The sequence below is a fragment of the Lepisosteus platostomus genome, chromosome 2 (genome assembly GCF_059453375.1).
Source record: "Lepisosteus platostomus isolate fLepPlt1 chromosome 2, fLepPlt1.hap1, whole genome shotgun sequence".
In the NCBI taxonomy this organism is placed as follows: Eukaryota; Metazoa; Chordata; class Actinopteri; order Semionotiformes; family Lepisosteidae; genus Lepisosteus; species Lepisosteus platostomus.
Window position 1 is genome coordinate 52,609,342 of NC_142612.1, and position 20,828 is coordinate 52,630,169.

Genomic DNA, 20,828 nt, shown 5'->3' on the forward strand with positions numbered 1-20,828 from the left:
TCATAATGCAAACAAAATATTAAATATTAATATTTACACAGAAGTTTTTTTTAAACATCTAAATACATTCTGAGTATCATGCCCTAAACAATGTATTTTTATGCATATAAACTGGATATAAAAAGTCTATACACCCTTGTTGAAATTGCAGGTTTTTGTGATGTAAAGGCAGAAATCAAGATAAATCATGTCAGACATTTTTCCATCTTTAATGTGACCTTAAAACCAACAAAATCTAAGAGAAAAACAAATAGATAATTATTAGGAAAAATAATTGAAATTAAAAAACCTCCAACACCCTGGTTGAATACGCCTGCACACCCTTTTATAGTGGGGGCTGTAGCTGTGTTCAGAGTTAACCAATCACATTTAAAATCATGTCCAAAGGTAAGTAGCATACACCAGCCATCAATGAAAGTGATTCTGATTAACCCCAAATAAAAATCAGCTGTTCGTGACTTAACATCACAAAAAAACGCAATTTCAATAAGGTTGTGTAGACTTTTTATATCCACTGTAGAAGGTAATATTTCTTAAAAACTCCACTTTCCTATAAAAAGAGGCTGATCAGTTTTTCAGAATGTATCAGTAGTAATTTATAATTTAATTTAATTTATCAAGTTATTAGAAATAGATGGATCTATTATAGTTAAATTTGATTTTTATTATCACTATATAACCTCTAATTCTTTAAAATGTCTTAATGTCTCTTTCTCCAATCTATTAATTACTCACTACATGTATACTTGATCTTTGGTATCTAGTTCCTAGCTGGAGCTGCTGATACTTTGACCAGTGGGAGGAATGAATGTCACCCTTCACTCTGAGTTCATCATTGTGGGAGTTCCAGTACTACAGGAGCACTACATTCCTCTCTCCGTCGTCTTCCTCATCATCTTCCTGGCCACTTTCTTGGGTAATCTACTCATTGTGGTGTTAGTGGGCCTGGATCACCGGCTCCACACACCCATGTACTTCTTCCTCTGGAACTTGGCTGTCATAGATGTTCTACTGACTGTTACTATTATACCTAAATTGTTAGTAGTGCTCTCTGGTCATGACAGGACTATATCCTTCTCAAGCTGTTTTGCACAGATGTACTTTTTTATCTCATTTGCAGCTGTTGAAGTATTCCTTGTTGCAGTCATGGCTTATGATCGCTATGTTGCTATAGTGAAACCTCTACATTACAACACCATCATGAGCAGTAAGATCTGTTTTACAATGACGGCCTCAGTTTGGGTGCTGGGTTTCCTTGTGCCCTTAACATCTGTAGTACTGGCAAGCACTTTGCCATACTGTGGATCAAACCTCATCCTGCACATTGTCTGTGACTACCCCACTGTAATATCATTAGCCTGTGGTGATGTCATAGCACAAGTGGAGTTTGCACTGTTTCTTGCCATGGTTGTAATTTACATTCCTTTCCTCTTTGTCCTGTGGACCTACTACAAAATTGTGTGGTCAGTGATAAAAATGAAAACTATGGAGAGCCGTAAGAAGGCCTTCTCAATGTGCTCTGCTGTGACTGTGGTCTTCCTGTACTATGTGTCCACTGCCATGGTGTACATTGGGCTGAGAGTGGAGAGTATCCCTCCTGATGGGCGCATCTTCATTGGTGCAGTGTACTATTTCCTTACCCCTTTGGTCAACCCCATCATTTACAGCTTAAGAAATGAAAAAATCAAGGCAGCAGCTCACAAATACTTGAGGCTAAAGACCCCTTTCTAGCACAATACAAAGAATAGTGTAAATGCAAGACATTAAGCCACATAATTATTTTAGTTTCAATTTATGATTAAAAAAAATAATCACACTTTTCTTACAACCATGTGTTACAATTTCCAAATTTTAAAATTTGTAATGCATGTCCAAGAAAAAAATACATCACTCCCTTTTTTATTTCTTAATAAAATGTGTAAACAAAATTGTATTATTGTATTAATGGAGATGTCGAGTCACTTATTGGTTATTTATTGTGAATAAATAACTTTTGATAATTTATTCTCTGCATTTTAAACTTATATTTTACCGTGTGTACATTAATGAATTTCACATACTGAAAAGTTTGTGTTTTAGGTTTTAGGTCAGTAGGACAACATGAAAATATATTGTTTTCAAGGTAGATGCTTAGGATCCAAAATGTAATAAACCATAAATCAGAAGATATTTAAAATCAACATCATGCTGGGAACATCAGGATCCAAATTGCTGAAATGGAATGACAAAGGACAGCAAAATGTCAAATCTATAACTAGATTTTAACTGTAGCAATAAACAGGGTGATAAAGGAAAATCATTATGACATGACTAGATTATCGTTTTGTGTTTATATACATAACTGTGATATATTATGTAAGTAGTATTATTAATATAATCAAACTGCCATGTTTCTTTTACAATAGTTTATAATGACACAACCGTCCTTTATTGTGTTAATTACAGAAGAGCTTATGATTATTACAATTGGCATTAGTGGACAAACACAGTAGATATCAGAACTGCAGTTTTCTGCTGAGATTCTGTTTAAAGTGAATAATCTCAATTCAACAAAAAAGTAATTACAATTCTCTGCAAATGTCTTGTAAATGAAGCTGATTATGAAAAGAAGCTCTCTTCCCAGTGCAAATAACCTACCAGTACAAAATAAAATAATTGCAGTATACAGGTGTAAGGGTTGAATATTGGTGTTTTTTTCCATCAATAAGTCAACTATAGAATTACTGCACATGTGGTATGGTTTTGAAAGGTGGCAGAATGGCTTACTTGATATGGCAAAGCTTTTAATTTGAGTAAACATTACTGAAAGTGTGTTTAGAAAATTGATCTGACAGGACTCATTTTAAAAACAAATACTCTTGTATGTTTATACAACAACACATTTATAAATTTGTCTAATCTCTATTAGATGCCCTGCATTAAAGGTTTAGCTTTAGAGATGTCTCATTTTGAGGAATATAAAGTGCAAACAAAACCTAAGTCTTATCAGAAAGGCTAGGATTGTTTTTTTTCCTTTATCTTTTTAAATTTATGGTGTGAAGAGATCTTTTTGAGAAGAAGGGCAAATGGACTAGTTTCTTCATGTTTTATGGTACAGTATCATATGGGGAGTGGGCAGGGAGGCAGAGCTCTCAATAGATACTGTATGTGTTTCTATGCAATCCTGAAGAGAATTTGGAAGTTAAGGAGATTCAGCTGGGGGTGTGACCATAAACCTTAGCTGACTGCTTCCCTGATACCAAGCCAGGACATCAGTCCTGAATTAACTTCAGAGCAGACACAAGATCAGAGATGCCTTCCTAAGGCATGGCAGTGAGAGTCATTGGTTTCAAGCTGTGAGAGCAACAGGTGTGAGAAACAGCTGATAATAGGAGAAGGAAAGAACTGGTCTGTAAGATGCAAGATCAGAATACAGCTTACAGCTTCAAATTACACTGCCAAGGACATGAGAGCGAGGTGCTGGAGAGGTTGTGTGAGTTTTAAATTGCATGTTGAGCCTCAGGCACCGGAGACTTGGTGTTGTGAGTATGAAACCTGTCCTGGTGATAACTGGAGAACAATTTTCACATTTTCACATACCTCTAATGGAGTGACATCAGTGGCTGGAGGCAGATCCAGAAGTCTGAGGACTGACTCCTTGTGAGAGAACCAGTAGATGTCATTGTGAGAGAGCAGTAGGCTCCGTGTGTGTGATATTTGAAGCTGAAGGCTTCAGGGTAGAGTGGGAACAGGAGACTTCTTTTATGGTGGCTAGGAGCAGTGAGGCTCCTAGCGAGACTGTCAGTGTCAATGCTGTGCAGGGTAAGGCCTCAAAGAGTAGTAGCCTTATTTGTTGCCATATCTGCCTGCCAGTAAAGTATAGAAGGTGGCAGTGCAAGTCCGGTTAGATGGGATCGACCGAGTCAAGGGTGTTCCACTGCTAATCCCTAAAAGGGACTAGCTAGAGTGCAAGTGTTAGAGATGAGGTGCAGTGAGCAGGGATAACCGATAGCAAAAGACTCAGCAATGGAAAGAAACCTCACCTCATGATCTTGGAGGAGATCATAATAGGACGAAGGTGTGGGTGTGTTGGAGACTTTGAACCCAGGAGTCCATGAGCTGAGGGCCCAGAGATCTCAGTGTATATGCGCCACGTCCTGGTTATCCTTACAAGGGGGCCATGTACAGCACCACACTTGATAGAGAGTGCATAAAAAGTAAAAAAGTAAAAATGTTCCACAACAGGGTAAGAAAGGTACTGTATGCATGGAGTGTTGGTCATGCCTGTTTCACGTCCACAATGGCAATCACAACTTCTGTGGCTTCACAATGTCATATTATGTGTATATTATATGATATATTATTACATATTACGATTGTCTCAAATGCTCAATATTCATTTCAGACATTTTGGGGTTTGTGATTAAAGTATTTTTTCAGCTATTTAGTGTGCTCTTTGTGTAATTGGTTATATTCATTTTTAAAGCTCTTTTTTGGTCTGTAACTCGATCCAGTTTCTCCATGCAACTTATTTCTATTGACACATGACATTTAAAAACTATGTTTCACTGACACTGACAATAAACATGCTTCTTATATCTGTATGTTTTTTATTTAGAATTGTTCAGTGTCTGGACTATTCCATTTTTTCTTACAATCTCTCAGCTTTCCACCCTTAACACTTTTAGGAGTTTGGAAAAACCCCGATTAAGACTGAGAACAGACAAGATTTTTTTAGCTTTACTGGCAACACTCTTCAGGTTGAAAAATGTTTAAAGTCTGACCTACTCATAAACTTCTTCTTTAAAATCTCTGTAAAGGTTATTCACAGACTTTGACTGTGGTGCATTCAGTAGTCTCCACATAAATGATTCAGGCTGCTGTTCTGTTAAACAAACACAGAGGTTTTCACCATTTTTGTTTCTTAGCAGATCTTCAAACAGGGATAAGTTAAATTCCCTAGAAAAATTAAACATCACAGTTTACGAAATCCACTGATTTGAAAAAAGTGATCTTTAATTTCATAACTTGAAAGATTCATAGAATTGTAATATATAGTTTAAAACCTTGAACACTAACACAAACATTGAGACTTTAAAATTAAATCTTTATGAGGACACAGACAAGGGAAAGCAGAGTGCAGAGATCACAATGTGGAGGCTGAGAGTTCCACCAGTGAGCTTCATCACTGGGACATAAGGGTCAGACTTTTCTGTTTCTGATTAGTCTAAGTCCAGAAATAGATTTTAAGCATAATACCTGGCTAGCACTTTTCCTTCATTTAATGAGACTGTGTTCAATGAAATACAGGGTGACCCTATGGTTCTTCTTAGGTGTAACTCTGTCTTTCAAGGAATTGTCCTGTCTGGATGTTATGAGGATTTGAAGTACTTTCACTTAGTACTGAGGTTCTTTATACTTTAAGAATGTGAAATTTAAAAGAAAAAAAGAATGCATTTGTTTTACCCTAAAGCTGTTTGTAAAAGCCAGTGTTTTAATGTATCATCATGTTTTTGTCCCATTTGTAGAGCAGTTCAGCCTATAATGTGAAGTTCTATTGAATACTTAATGTCAGTACTGTGCTTTTCTCGGTCTGCCTTGACAGTTGGCCTCCTTAATCACAATATGGGGCAAACCCATGTTTATTGCTTCTCTATCCAAGATGCGATCTGACTCCTCTAACTTTTACAAATACAGTTTTTAACAAACGTCAAACTTCTGTATGTTCCCTAAACATAATTTGATTGTGATTTCCGTTTCCCAGTTGCTTCATGTAACAAAGACTATTATTTGTTTTCCATATGTCCTTTGGGTTCACTTTCTGTCTCTCTGGAGACAGAAATAATAAGAGCTACAGCTAGAGTTCTGCACTCAGTGGCCTCTGGGGTCACTGTGAAGAGCTGCCCATAAAAGCAGCTGAGAATAGAGGAAGGGGTTCTCATTCAGCAAGTGTGTCCTGAACAGGCAGAGCAAACAGAACAAACTCAGACTTCAGGTATGTGAAAAGCAGGGAAAATATCAGTACATCTTCTGTACTGTATATGTTTCTAATTAATCTTCATAAGTTTTTATGTTTGGAAACTTTATCTTCTAGTACTATAAAAACTGTTGTTGATTAGTTTTATAAGTAACCTTTTCTGGTGCTAACATCATTTACCTGCTCTGTTCAAACCCAGAGCACACAGTAATGGGATAGTGAAATATTAACATTTATATATTTTTTATTTAAATACTCAATTATATTTTTAATTAATTTTGTTTGAAAGCTACCATATGCCGAAATATATTAATCATAAAAATGTTCCAATATCTTGGAAGTCTGTATCTTATTTTCTCTTTGTCCTGGAAATCTTAAGGATTTAAACTGTATGTTATTTTCTCAATTGTGCTTGAGTTTTTATCAGCATATCAGAATTATGCTAGATCACTAATAAACTTAAGATTTCAAGAGCAACATGAACAACATGTGTTTGGAAATGTTCTGTTTGTTATTTTCTTGAGACAGTCTGAAATCTTTCTGGTAAAATGAATACCTGTTTCTTTTAAAACACTAAATAAAAAGAAACATCTCTTGAAATATTGATGTAGAAAGGAACCACTGCTCACTTTCAGCTTTTCAGTTTCAGATTCTGTCCTTTTCATATGTACTTCTCAATGTATTGTATCTGAGGAAGAATGGAATCATTTTTGCAATTGAAGCTCCCGTTTGGAGACAACTTTTGACCTGAAGTGGGAGATTACAGACAAACCAGATATTTACTGCATTTTTTACAGAAAATAAATGTACTGCTTCTGAAAAAACAAAAGAAAAATGCGAAGCAGCATCACTATGTTTGATGTGCTACTGCCCAATACTCCTAAAACGATACATTTTGTTACTCACAACCTGGAGGTCTGTATTTTAGTCCAGTATGTTCAGCCTTTTTATTTTTTTTTGCAGGTGATTCGTGATTATTCTATGATGGTACAGATTGAAGCGTGGTCTAAGGCATCCTCTGACAGTGAAAATTGAACATACTTAGCCTACTTACCCTGTGTCCTCTATGCGAATAGAATTATAACAGGAGCAGGTTCAGACTCCCGTGTAGTGCGTATTTAGGACCCGATGCAGACGGTAAAATCCAGAAGAGACTGGAGGACAACAGGGAAACATGAGAGGATCAGGATGGGATAACTGACAGGGGGGCGTAATGGCATTTTTCCGGTGCTTGGGGGGTGTGGTGAAGGCGAACAAGCCCAAAACAATCCAGAAGGAGACACCAAGTAGCAGTCCAAAGTCCATTGCCAGGAGATCCATCCAAACAGACACAGGAACGGGGACGAGCAATCAGGAACTAATTGTGTTAATGTGAATGTAATTGTGCATCTGAACTTAATTGCAATTACCACAGTAAATAGGATGAATACTTTATCTAATCAACATATCACAGCTATTGTTGACATTTAATTTATTTAAATATTTGTTTAATTGAGTTTAGGATTTTGTTTTGGTTCATTTTCAACATTCCCTTTACTGTAAATTGCACTTTTAACCTATTTGTTCTTTTGTTTATTCTTCTGGACCTTCTTATTTTTAAAGATCCAGTTATGAGATGCCCAAATGTTCTAACACTATACATAATGTATATTTCTTCAAAATGGGCCATAATTGGAATGGGGTGAAAATCTGAATGATCTGAACAATATACATTTATGAACATAGAATGTAATATTTCTCAAATAATCCAATATATACTGTATATAATTAAAAACAATGACTCTCTCCTATAAAGAGTGCAATTTAGTCTTTATGTATTTAGGCTAGGTGTACATGTGCAATATTTAAACTTAAAATATATTACAAAATAAACTATTTTAAAAACTGAAAAAAATAACTATATTTAATCCCTTAATCTTTACAATTTAATTTAATGGTTCTTTTTCCAAAACCATTAACAACCCATTGAATATAATCCTGTTCTTTGGCACTCGGTCATAGTTGCTGAGACTGCAACCAATGGGACGAACCAATGTCACCCTGCATTCTGAGTTCATCATCATGGGATTGCCAGGCCTGCAGGAGCACAACTCTGCTCTCTTCATCTTCTTCCTCATCCTCCTCCTGGCCACCTTCCTGGGTAATCTACTCATCGTGGTGTTAATTTCCCTAGATCATCGACTCCACACACCCATGTACTTCTTCCTCTGGAACTTGGCTGTCTTAGGTGTACTAACAGTAGTTACTCTCCTACCTATGTTGTTAGTAGTTCTTTCGGGTCATGATAAGACCATATCCTTTTCAGGTTGTTTTGCACAAATATATTTTTTTACTACATTTGCAGTTGTTGAAGTATTCCTTCTTGCAGTCATGGCTTATGACCGTTATGTTGCTATAGTGAAACCTCTACATTATAATAACATCATGAGCAGTAAGGTCTGTATTACAATGATGTCCTCAGTCTGGTTTATGGGATTCATCATTCCCTTAACATCTGTCGTACTGGCAAGCACTTTGCCATTTTGTAACTCAAACCTCATCCTGCACATTGTTTGTGACTACCCCACTGTAATGTCTTTAGCTTGTGGTGATGTCACAGCACAGTTGAACCTTGCTTTGAGTCTTGCCATGGTTGTAGTTTACATTCCTGTTCCATTTGTCCTGTGGTCTTACTTCAGAATTGTATGGTTAGTGGTAAAGATGAAAACTGTGGAGAGCCGTAAGAAGGCCTTCTCAATGTGCTCTTCACACATAGCTTTGGTCTTCCTGTACTATGCTTCTGGTACTCTGGTGTATGTTGGATTAAGAGTGAAAAGTATTCCTCCTGATGGGCACATCGTCATTGGTGCAGTGTACTATTTTCTCACTCCATTGGTTAACCCTATTATTTACAGCTTAAGGAATGAAAATATCAAGGCAGCTGCTCACAGATACTTGAGGATATAGGCTCCTTTACAACATCATGCACAGAATATTGTCAGAACAAGATTTTAAGACACATTATAATAATTCAAATTATAATTCAAGTGAAGAATCACAGATAACGTTTTACTGACAACCATGTGGTAAAATAAAAAAAAAAGTAATATTACCTTGGAAGGCATGTCAAAATATAAGAAAATAACACATTATTTCCTACATTTGATTGTTTAATAAAATGTAGAAATAAAATTATTTTGATATGATATTAAATGTGAGATATCCAGTCATTTAGCGGTTATGTGACTTACTGTAATATCTTTTACTATGTGGATATGTCACTCATATGGTGTTGGAGGGTAACCTGAACTTCAAATCAATCATGTACATATTCTGAGAGAATAGAACACGTGAATAAACCTTAGACACTGTTGTAAGCACTTTTGAATACAAGACCCAAACCACGTGTCCTGGGATCCCGAAACACCAGTAGTTATAAAACAGGTCTTCTGATGTAGTGATAATCAGCACACCAACCCTTATAGGACCATGTACTCTGAAACACACCAGGGGTGTGTAGGTGTGTACTTAGCCCATTGCTCTACTCCCTCTACACCCAAGACTGTAAGACTGTAAAATCATCAAGTTTGCCAATGACACCACAGATGTAGGTCTGATCACAGACAATGATTAGAGGGCCTACAGGGAGGACATCAATCTCCTTACAGCATGGTGTGAAGACAACAGTCTCACCCTCAACATTAGATGGGGACACTATTCTGTAAACAAGCGCCGTCCTTCGGATGAGACGTAAAACCGAGGTCCTGACTCTCTGTGGTCATTAAAAATCCCAGGGCGTTTCTCAAAAAGAGTAGGGGTGTAACCCTGGCGTCCTGGCCAAATTTCCCATTGGCCCTTACCAATCATGGCCTCCTAATAATCCCCCTCTATGAATTGGCTACATTACTCTGCTCTCCTCCCCACTGATAGCTGATGTGTGGTGAGCGTTCTGGCACACTATGGCTGCCGTCGCATCATCCAGGTGGATGCTGCACATTGGTGGTGGTGGAGGGGAGTCCCCATTACCTGTAAAGCGCTTTGAGTGGAGTGTCCAGAAAAGCGCTATATAAATGTAAGCAATTATAATTAATTATTATTATTATTATTAGCAAAACCAAGGAGCTGATCGTTGATTTCAGAAAACTGCAAAACTATCATGCCCCTATCCACATCAACGGGACTGAAGTGAAAAGGGTCTTTCAACGCCACCTGTCAGATTAAGAAGCACAACAGCGCCTCTTCTTCCTAAGACAGTTGAAGAAGGCTAAGATACATCCCCAGATCCTCACTAACGTTTACAGATGCAATACAGCACACTGTATTGAAGCACACTGACAGATTGCATCACAGTGTGGTATGGCAACTGCAGTATTGCTGACTGCAAAGCCCTACAGCTGGTGTTGAAAACTGCCCAGTCCATCACCGGGGTTGCTCTCCCATCCTTCCAGGACATTTATGACAGACGGTGCTTAAGGAAAGCTCTAAGCATCATCAAAGACACCACACACCACAGCTACAGACTGTTTGACACTGAAGTAAGAGACAAGATGTTAAAAGGGTTAATAAGTCAGTTCTGCCTGAAAATTAGACTTCTAAGCAACAGGGGTTTATGGCAGGAAAGGGGGTTAACTGATAAGGATTCCAGATGTGAGCAAGGAACCCCCTGGGGGCATAATCTTAAACTGACCATTTGGCCAGGGCCTTTTAACTGGTCAAATACCATGAGCCCCCCCCCCTCTTACCATAACATCGAATGACGTCTGAAGCAGCAAGCAAGGACTATATAACCTAAAAGTTTGTACCGGCACATCGAACAATACTTCGGTTTTGTTGTTTCTTGCGGGAAACAAGACTTCGGCTTTATTGTTCCTTGCATGCAATAAACTCATCTGTTTTACTTCATCTCGGGATCAAGAACCTTATTCCTTCTGTTACAACAAATTTGGCGTAGTCGGCGGATGCTCCAGAAAGCACAGAACTTCCCATCGGCAGGAGAGACGGTCAGCGCTCACATTACTAAGAGGTAAGGACTCCTCTTTTTAAAAAAAAAGTCCCGACTCTCTCTGACCGATTGGGAAGTCTCTGCTCCCTGCGAGAATCGCCCGAGATGATGGAGTAAACATGAGTTCCTGTATTCCTCTGGCCGGGGAAGACACCGGTGTATGTAATGGGTTGTTTGCTGTAAACCCAGAATCTGGTCTGGCAGGCGGTCCGCGGTATTGTGTACAGACGTTCCAAGCTGGTGTATGCCTTAATTGCGCGTGGAGTTTTTGAACAGGTTTTGGACCTTTACCGTGAAGTTCAGGATTGGTGTGGGCCTTAATTGCGCCCGGAGTTCTGAATGTCAGAACTGGTTTGGGCCTTACTTGCGCCCGGAGTTCTGAGGCTCAGGATTGGTGTGGGCCTTAATTGCGCCTGGGGTTCTAGAGCAAGTGGTGCATTAAATGCACGTAGTTCAGGACTGGTGTGGGCCTTAATTGCGCCCGGAGTTCTGAGGCTCAGGATCGGTGTGGGCCTTAATTGCGCCCGGGGTTCTGAGGCTCAGGATCGGTGTGGGCCTTAATTGCGCCCAGGGTTCTGGAGCTGAGTGGTGCATTAAATGCACGTATAATCCAGGATTGGTGTGGGCCTTAATTGCGCCCGGGGTCCTGAGATTAGCTACGCCTTGATCGTGCACGGATTGGTGTGGCGTGGTTTTTTGTTTTAAAGGAAACAGAAGTAGGATATATATATATATACGTATGTTTTTGGTGTTTTCCTTGTTTGTGAAATACATATACACACGCACGACACTAACATACAGATGCAGCCATTCAAAATGCGCGGTAAAAACCCGCGGTACGGTAACCTACCCACAAGCCACAGCGGGGCACCGGAGGGTACCGCAGGGCAAGTGATTGGCTGGCCAAAATGACCGACAGGGGCACTCGTGGTGCATTGGTTGGTAGTGCAAAGATTTAATCATTTAATGTCTTTACTGTGCACATTTTAATCCGCTTAGTTTTGAATATTTATATGGATTTTACCACTAAAGGGAAATTTTAGTAGCTGAGCATAAAAAGAAGAGGAGCATAACGCATCTGAAGGTCATAAACGATATTAATTTAAAACATTACTGTATGTATGTAAACTGTACTGTGTATGGCTGGTCTTGGTAGTTTAAAGAAAAAATACACACCAGTCTTCCATTTCTCCCTAAACATTTTAAGCATGAAAGTTTTATGAAACGGTACCCAAATATGCGATTGCTGTATAGAATGAATTTTAATTAAAAAAAAATATTTAACACGAACATTAAGCAGTTTACATCTTCCGCCTGAGAACAGTCACCCGTTGCTACCCAACGCAGAATGGTGATTGGCTGACACCATCTGACACCCCTCTAATTGGAGAAAAAAGACGTGCTGGTTTGCTATACCAGGAAGAGGATTTCTTTCTATTCTAAACGTGTATTTTAAAAGTTTAAGAAGTAAAAACCGTACAGCGTACACAGATTTCTAAACTGATCAGGATCGTTATCTTTGTCTCATGCATAATAATGTTCACCGCTCTGTCCAGCAAATTAATAATAAACTTTATTTTATATAGCTTTTTAAACGAATAAGTAATTAGATTGCTCATAAACCTAATCACTTGCTTTTTCTTTTTATTTAGGCTCAGATTTCAACTATAGATCGTATTATTAATAACCATAATAACAACCAACCAACAAAAACAACCATATAAACATAATACCAACCAAAAACATAGATAACAACCACAATACAAAATCAAATAATCAAACCATTTTACACTCGCAAAGTCCTCCAATTATCATAATCCCGCCCCTTATGCAAAACCAAACCTTCCTCCCATCCCAGTTTATCCTGTTTATCATAAACAAAATCCACCTCAATTTTCAACATAAAGCATTACACAAAATCAATACCTCAACACTCCATACTCAACAACGATAATTCACAAACAGCCAGAACATGTAACTACACATTCCCAAACATACCCAAACATAGCCCCGCCCCTTATGCAAAACCAACATCCCTCCCCTGTTCTCTCTCTCCCCTGGCGGTTGTAATTGTTTTTATTTTCAAATAAATTTTAGCAAAGTCATGTATTTTAAAAATCTTAAGATTTTTCTATTTATGTCTTTATTTAGTGGTTTCATTAGTGACAAAGGCTAAACTTTCTTGGAAAAATGTCTTTTATGTAAACCATGTTTGCTATTAATTCATTCAGGGCTAAAATATGTTCATTGTCTTCTAATGAAAGAAGGGTTCCTTTCGCCGTAGTCGGGAGCCTAGCCTTTAACTAGTAAGTACTGTATTTACTGGGTTTTTGAGGGGGGGGGGGGGTGTCTTTCGCTGGAAATCTCGCCTCCTACTTTGAAAATACCCGTGAAACCGGTTCAATTCGTCACAGCCAGCACTCCTGCAGAGTGTTGGGTTGTACTTGCAGTGCATACAGTACACGCGTTATGCTCTTCGTTAATGTCTGTGAAGTTTTATTTAATCTCTGAGCCATACTGATTCTTCTGGAAGCCAGTTTCCAGGGAGTAAAAAAAAAACACACACTATGGTATTCTCTCCAATGCAGTGCAGTTAAAAACATACCTCTGATGCTGCTCCTAAATGAATATCGTTTATGACCATCAGAAGCTTTATGCTCCTTTTCTTTTTTCCAGTGGATTGAACAGGGAGAGGCATTTCATGATGTACTTTTCACTGATGAAACAACAGTGGCTCTGGAACAGTTTTCAACCAAGTCGTTTTATAAAAAGGGGAGATATGTACACGTTACTGAAGCTAAAAGTTTAGCCTTTGTCACTAATGTAAACACTAAATAAAGACATATAGAAATCCCATTTTTAGGATCAGAGTCTTACATGTGGTTATTTCGAAAACGTTTGTACGTGCTCCTTCTTACCATGTTACTGTTTACCGTTACTGACCATATTAAGTTTAAGTGCCTGTGGGCACTTTTCCTGTCCGTGGGGGGTGGACCGTCTTTCATTAGAAGGTTAGTCTGTTCTACTCTGAGAATGTAGAGGCGGTGGGAAGTGCCCGCGGTCATTTAATTAGTATTAAAATCTTAGTTATCTTTCTAGTTCACAGGTTTGCATGCATAATTTAATTTCGAAAGCCACTGAGACATCAGGTACTACTGTTGTATTTATGAAAAAGAAACAAAACAAAAAACATACTAACAACTGTGCCATCCTACTCCTTAGTTAATACATTTTATTATTCATAAACAGTTAACATTGTTAGCAACATATTTTGAATTATATTTAACCCTATTTTTTCTTTAGTTTTGTATTTAACTTATTATATGATAGTCAGACTTAATGTATATTAATGTATATTTGAACAATGAAAATATATTTTTACAAGATTTTACATTAAGCACTTAAAATTAATATGGTTAATAATAGTAAACTGTAACATGCTGTTACAAGATCGGTTAACTGCGAAGAAAATCCTTTCAGAGAAAATGTTTCAGGTGTGAAGAACAAACCTGTTCCCACACACCCTGCCCCCACTACCATTAGAATATACACAAACATTTTAGCGTTTCATTCTGAGCAGAAGACCCTCACACCTGAAGAGTGCTGGCTGTGACGAATTAAACCGGTTTTACAGGTTTCAATCACAGATTGGGACTCAGTAAAGTAACACACAGCGCCACTGGATTTGATAATACTGTACCTAACCAAAATCCGCAATATGGAAACAGAACCTAATTGTTGATAGATGATGTACTCGTAACATTTTTTCAAGACGAACTACAACATTTAAAAAATGACTTGTATGTACTTGATATCTCTAATCAATCCACGGGTTCCAGCACAAAACGAAACTAAAACGCATACCGTTTAGCGCTTCTTATTAGTTGCTCAAAAGTAATTTGACCGTATGAAATGCATAATATAAACCTAGAAACATATACGTGAGCAGTACTTAAGCACTGTAGTATCGGTGTTAAGACATACCTCTCAAATACTGTAAATCAAGTTAAAAATATCTCATGACCGATTCTGGTCGTAATGAAACCATGTTTCGTGTATGTTTTCTTTTTCATCTTGAAATAACTCATTTCTAAATACCTTTTTCACTGTTAACATCTTGTAGCAACTTTGCGACAAAATATACACTCTGACAGTTCATCCTGCTACCAACATTAAATAAAACAAATCTTAAGATTTCTATATTTATGTCTTTATTTAGTGGTTTCATTCGAAGCTTACAATGTTTAGGGAGAAATGGAATACTGGTGTGTATTTTTTTCTTTAAAGTACCGAGACCAGCCATATACTGTATGTTTATGTTAAGATTTCCCTTCAGTGGTAAAATTAGATATGAATATTCAATACTTAAACGGGCACAGTTAAGACATTAAATATACATATACATATTGTATACAGTACAGTTTGCATACGGTAATATGTTTATGTTACGCGATTAAAAAATAAATAAATAAAACTGAAAGGTCCAGCACCAGCTGGATTCGAACACACAACCTGCCAGTTGGTAGTCACGCACTTAGACCAGTAGGCTACAAGACAGCTCGCATAAGCAGGCAGGCGAAACAGCCCTGCCGCAGTACACGGATATAATCATACCGTTATTAAATTCTTGAGATACGCGATTCCATATTATATTCCCTTTTAATCAAATTCTAAATGTATGCTTGTTGACTCCGGTATCACGTTAGTTAAAGACTTCAAAGCTTACAATGTTTAGGGAGAAATGGAATACTGGTGTGTATTTTTTTCTTTTCATGATAGGTGTCGCATTTTAAATCATTTTCGTAGTTAGAAATTATGAAACGCCCTGTTAAAAGCAAGGAAGTTTTTATGCCCGTTGAAGTAAAACAAAATGCCTGACAAAGTATGGCTTGGACAGATTCCAAGTGCTTGTACAAATGTGCTAAAGAAATTATACTTTGAGTATACAGCTTGTCCAAAGTCATCCATTATTAATACTATTAGTAATATCTTCAGTAAAGGCTTTGATGCATAAATATTTCTGATAAAGGTAGGTTGAGTACTTTTGTCCAACTGAGCAATCTTGCTTTCATAAAATATACCAACATTTGAATGACTGATGATTAACATGCTGTAATACACAGTTCAAAATTAAAGGCTCGAATGCTGTACATGAGAGGTTAAGCTCCCCCTGGCGGTTTTACAAGGCGACGCCGGATAGCTAGTCACGTGACACACGTGACACCGCGTGATACCCCGGTGGGCGTGTCGCGGTATGCCGTGAAATACCTCACCCATTTTGAATGGCTGCATCTGTAAACACACCTCATAATAAAAGAGCAAAGCATTAAGTAGCAGGATTTAAAGGACGTTGAGACCCGAGAATCGCCCTGATTGAGCTCAGTGTGTAAGTCCACCCCGGGGCAAAAGCAGCGATGCTCGCATTCTGGGGATGGTGAATTACTGATCAAGAAAGGGGGTTTTCGAGGTCTCGTTCCTTACCTGTGAACAGTGCGGTGTAAGTCCTCTCTAAAGTCTCTGAGAAGCATTTAGATCTGGAGGTAAGCGAACCTGGAGTGCGCTTCAGGAATTAAAAGGATTAATGTAGAAGTAAATATTTCTGATAAAGGTAGGTTGTGTACCTTAACAGACGCCCTTGGCTGAATGAGTGCAGGAATGCACAAGTTTTTCAAGTGAAAGCATCCCCTTACTGTATGAGCTGTTACCTCACACACGACAAAAGTAAAAGAGACCGAACATGTGTACTAACTGATGGTTTGAGAAAGTGGTGGAAGGGTCCGTTTATATATCGGAAAAGTGTAAGTTGACGGAAAAGAAGGAGAAAAATATGGGAAAAGCTGAGTTTGTCAGAGGGAGTTTGGGGCGAAGACGCCTGTAAAGAAATTGATTGGCAAAAGCACAAGCATGTAGCTCCCACCCTGGTGCATGGCCGGCACCAGTGGTGGCAGATACATGAGAGAAAAAAAAAAAGAAATTGGGATGTGACTTAAAAGTGTGTTTACGGGGAAAACAAAAACCCGGAAGAAAAGATACTTTACTCGCTACGAAAGAGTATGAACAAAAGCGAAAAGAGGCAGTGCAGGAGAATCAGAAACTAAAAGAAGAATTAGTTCCTGGTCGCACTGCACTAGTTAAGGTTTTATATCCTGCTCTCCCATAGGGGAACAGACAGGCAGGAAATGAAAATAATTGGGATCAATTCCCACAGTGACCATATGGAGTCGGGGGGTCTGAGTGGGATGACACCTGGTACGAGTGTGATAGAGACGGAACAGGAACTCCCTTCTTAAACAGAGGGCGCCCACGCAGACCTGTACTCTCACCTTAAGTGGGAGAGGGCCTGATGTAGCGGGGGCTGGCGCTGTTGATGACAGCGTCACTCTAACTGTCTCGCACCCCGTCGAGGGGGTCTGCACTCGCACCTACCTTCCCTGATTCCCCCATACGATCAAATCCAAAACCGGAAGATATTGACCGGTGGGCTAAAGTACCGCATCTGAAATTAGAAATGCAGCGAACCTGGAGTGCGCTTCAGGAATTAAAAGGATTAATGTAGAAGTAAAACAAGAATACAGCACATTGTAGTACGAAGAGAAAAATATATTCTCGATGTGTATGTGTGTTTTATGAATTTGTGTGCCGGCATGTATGTGTGTAACTGTGAGTTTTGGTATACTAAATGACGGTGTGAGTGTGTTTAGCCAGCGGGATTGGCTAGAGACGTAACTAAAGAGACTTGACGAAAATCAACTTAAGGAGATTGGAAAATATAAGAGCTTCTGAAACGTATAAGTACAGTACAGGTGGACATAAAAGTAGTTAAACAGTTTTTGTATTTTTATACAATTAGTTGCAATAGTGGAAACAATTTGGTTTTATTCGAATGTCTCAAAACCAGACATGCTGAAACGCTGTAGGTTTAGAATCGAGACTGGGGAGAATAACGTCTTGTGAGAAGATCTGTTTACCTAACAATTAGATCCTGTAAATCCCTTGTAGCCTCCCTAAGTCTGTCCCAGTCCAGTGGATAAAAATGTACTGTTAATGGAGTGTTGGTTTCTCTGTTAGGGGATACTGGAGCACTACTGTCATGCTTGTTTCACTCCTCTGTTCAACAGTGTGCTATAGAGTAATGTATATGGGAAGATGGCAGGAGGCCACAGGAGTATTGGGGCAGCAAGTTTTACTTGCCGAGTACCAGATTTTAATGGGTGGTTTTATCCCAGATCTATTGGGTTGGAATATTATGCATTAAAAAGAATGACTATCCAGAACAGGGTCCTGACGAGGAAACCCACAAGTCTGAGTTGCTTCAGCTTTAGAGTGTCTAATAGAAGCAGTTATGATAAGGCCTTTTTATGTCTAGCATTGTGAAATTTTAACAGGGCCTGGGTGCAATGTTTTTACTGGGTGAGCACAACTCTTAACAGATCTGCTTAAGGGGGGAGTGCAGTACAACGACAAGATTGCCTTGGTTCCCGCAGCAAAAGCCGCCTGTAATTATTTGAAACAAGCTCTCTTACAGGTGCTGAGACTGGGGTTTCCTCAGATGGATAAACCATTCCTTTGTATGTAAGTGTGGACAAAGGGTTACTGTATATGTATATAACAGATGCAGCCATTCAAAATGCGTGGGTGATACAGCATTATTTTCCGGTACGCTGTACGCAGTCTACCGCAAGCTACCGGTAAATACCGCGAGTTACCGGTAAATACCGCTAGTTACCGTAAATTCTCCTATAATACCGCAAGCAAAATAATAGTATCCAGAATTTCCGCAAGGTGGAGCTAATAAAGCTCAACCTCTCATGTTTGAGCTGTGGCCATCAGTCTTTAACGAAGATATTACTAATAGTATTAATAATGAATGACCTTGGAAAAGCTGTAAGTGTAAACTCAAAGTATTGCCCTGGTCAACATTCTTTTTTTCATTGACAGTCTTTGTAAAAGTAACACCACAGCATTTCGCAATCACGCATTTGTTTCCAATCATGCAAAGTACAGTAATTTTTGAGAATCGATTCACCATGCCTTTCACATGCTCATAAAAGAGATTGATTTAGGAACATAAACATATTACCGTATGAAAACTGTACTGTATACAGTATGTATATGTATATTTAATGTCTTAACTGTGCCCATTTAAGTATTGAATATTCATATCTAATTTTACCACTGAAGGGAAATCTTAGTAGCTGAGCATAAAAAGAATAGGAGCATACTGCAACGCGTGTGAAGACCATAAACGATATTAATTTTGGAACATAAACATACAGTATATGGCTGGTCTCGGTACTTTAAAGAAAACATACACGAAACATGGTTTCATTATGACCAGAATCGGTCTTGAGATATTTTAAACTTGATTTACAGTATTTGAGAAGTATGTCTTAACACCGATACTACAGTGCGTAAATACTGCTCACGTATATGTTTCTAGGTTTATATTTTGCATTTCATACGGTCAAATTACTTTTGAGCAACTAATAAGAAGCGCTAAACGGTATGCGTTTTAGTTTCGTTTTGTGCTGGAACCCGTGGATTGATTAGAGATATCAAGTACATACAAGTCATTTTTTAAATGTTGTAGTTCGTCTTGTAAAAATGTTACGAGTACATCATCTATCAACAATTACACAGGTTCTGTTTCCATATTGCGGATTTTGGTTACGTAATATTATTTTCTAGATTTCACGTTGTGAATATATGATTTGGGCAAACAGAGCCGCAAAGAAGTACATTATGGGTTGTTGTTTTGTTTTTTTTGCAGTTTTATCTAGAACAAGCGATGCTTAAACCTTTGTCTGATTCTTGTGAAACTATCCACACGACAGTTACAGTACCTAGGAGTTGACTTCAGTGACGTCACTGATGGGATGTTTCTAAAAATCCATCCTCTGTAAAACGTCTTCTCTAGTTGTCCTGCATATGTATTCGCTAATGAAGCTGTGTGTTCTGAGCCTGGATCTCTACATTTCTGTATGAACCAGCTTAGAGGGCTAAAGACAGCTTGTGTTTAAATTGAGTGTAAGGTAATTTATGCTTCTAAAGTCATGGTCAGCATTTATTATTGTACTGTGCTGTAAACTTGTTCTGTGCCTAGTCACATTATTTTATAGCGTTTTTATAGCGTTGTCAAATCTGGTGGCGCTGTGTGTTAGTTTCCTGACTCCCATGTCACATGGTCTGTGATTGAATCCCATGGAACTATGACTTTATTTTTTAACAAACATTTCTTTGAAAAAATGAAACGTTTCTCTTGGTCAGAGATTAAATAAAACCTCACTCGCACCAAACAAATTTATATTTCTAAATATCACAACATGATCGAATTTAAGTCTTTTTAATAACAATGAATAGTCAGCTATGCATTACAAAATAAACATTTATATTGATTTGAATCGCGTTTTGATTTAAATCGTAAACGCATGTTTAAATATATGTGTTTAAAAGCGATATACTGTTTAAAAGCGTTGATTCTTATGGAGTGTGTTCCGCCGGGGATTCAAAAAAATGTTTTTTTAATCGCGTATCTAAGGAAAATTGCAGTATAACTTTGTTCATGCACAAACAGTGCCATGTTACATTATAATTTGGGTGTCTCCTCTTGCCAGAAAGCTCTAAATTGCAACGTAAATTGCAAAAATGCACTTGGAATCTGTCCAAGCCCTCCTACGAAAATTATTTAAACTGCGACACTGATCATTCATCTCTAAATAAACTTTATTTTATATAGCGTTTTAAGCGAATAGGTAATTAGATTGCTCATAAACCTAATCGCTTTTTCTACATAAACACAGCGTGATTGCTCTCTGAAAATGCTTTTTCTTTATATTTAGGCTCAGATTTCAACTATAGATCGTATTATTATAAACTTTCTTGGAAAAATGT

The 20,828-nt window shown here is 38.1% G+C and overlaps 2 protein-coding genes across 2 annotated transcripts; both read left to right on the top strand.

The window, feature by feature from the left end:
• Positions 1 to 801: 801 nt before the first annotated feature.
• On the top strand, positions 802 to 1,731 carry LOC148676477 (olfactory receptor 2AT4-like). Its single transcript, XM_088622513.1, has one exon. The coding sequence runs from the start codon at positions 805 to 807 to the stop codon at positions 1,729 to 1,731; it is 927 nt and encodes a 308-aa protein (XP_088478639.1). The 5' UTR covers positions 802 to 804.
• Positions 1,732 to 5,931: 4,200 nt separating this feature from the next.
• Positions 5,932 to 8,902, top strand: LOC148676478 (olfactory receptor 6N2-like). Its single transcript, XM_088643166.1, has 2 exons — positions 5,932 to 5,974; positions 7,958 to 8,902. Exon 2 carries the CDS (start codon positions 7,976 to 7,978, stop codon positions 8,900 to 8,902), a length of 927 nt encoding a protein of 308 aa, XP_088499292.1. The 5' UTR covers positions 5,932 to 5,974; positions 7,958 to 7,975.
• Positions 8,903 to 20,828: the final 11,926 nt, after the last annotated feature.

Bases quoted from the DNA above. Each gene is read 5' to 3' on its own strand.
- LOC148676477 (XM_088622513.1), top strand. From the start codon at position 805: ATGAATGTCACCCTTCACTCTGAGTTCATCATTGTGGGAGTTCCAGTA.
- LOC148676478 (XM_088643166.1), top strand. From the start codon at position 7,976: ATGGGACGAACCAATGTCACCCTGCATTCTGAGTTCATCATCATGGGA.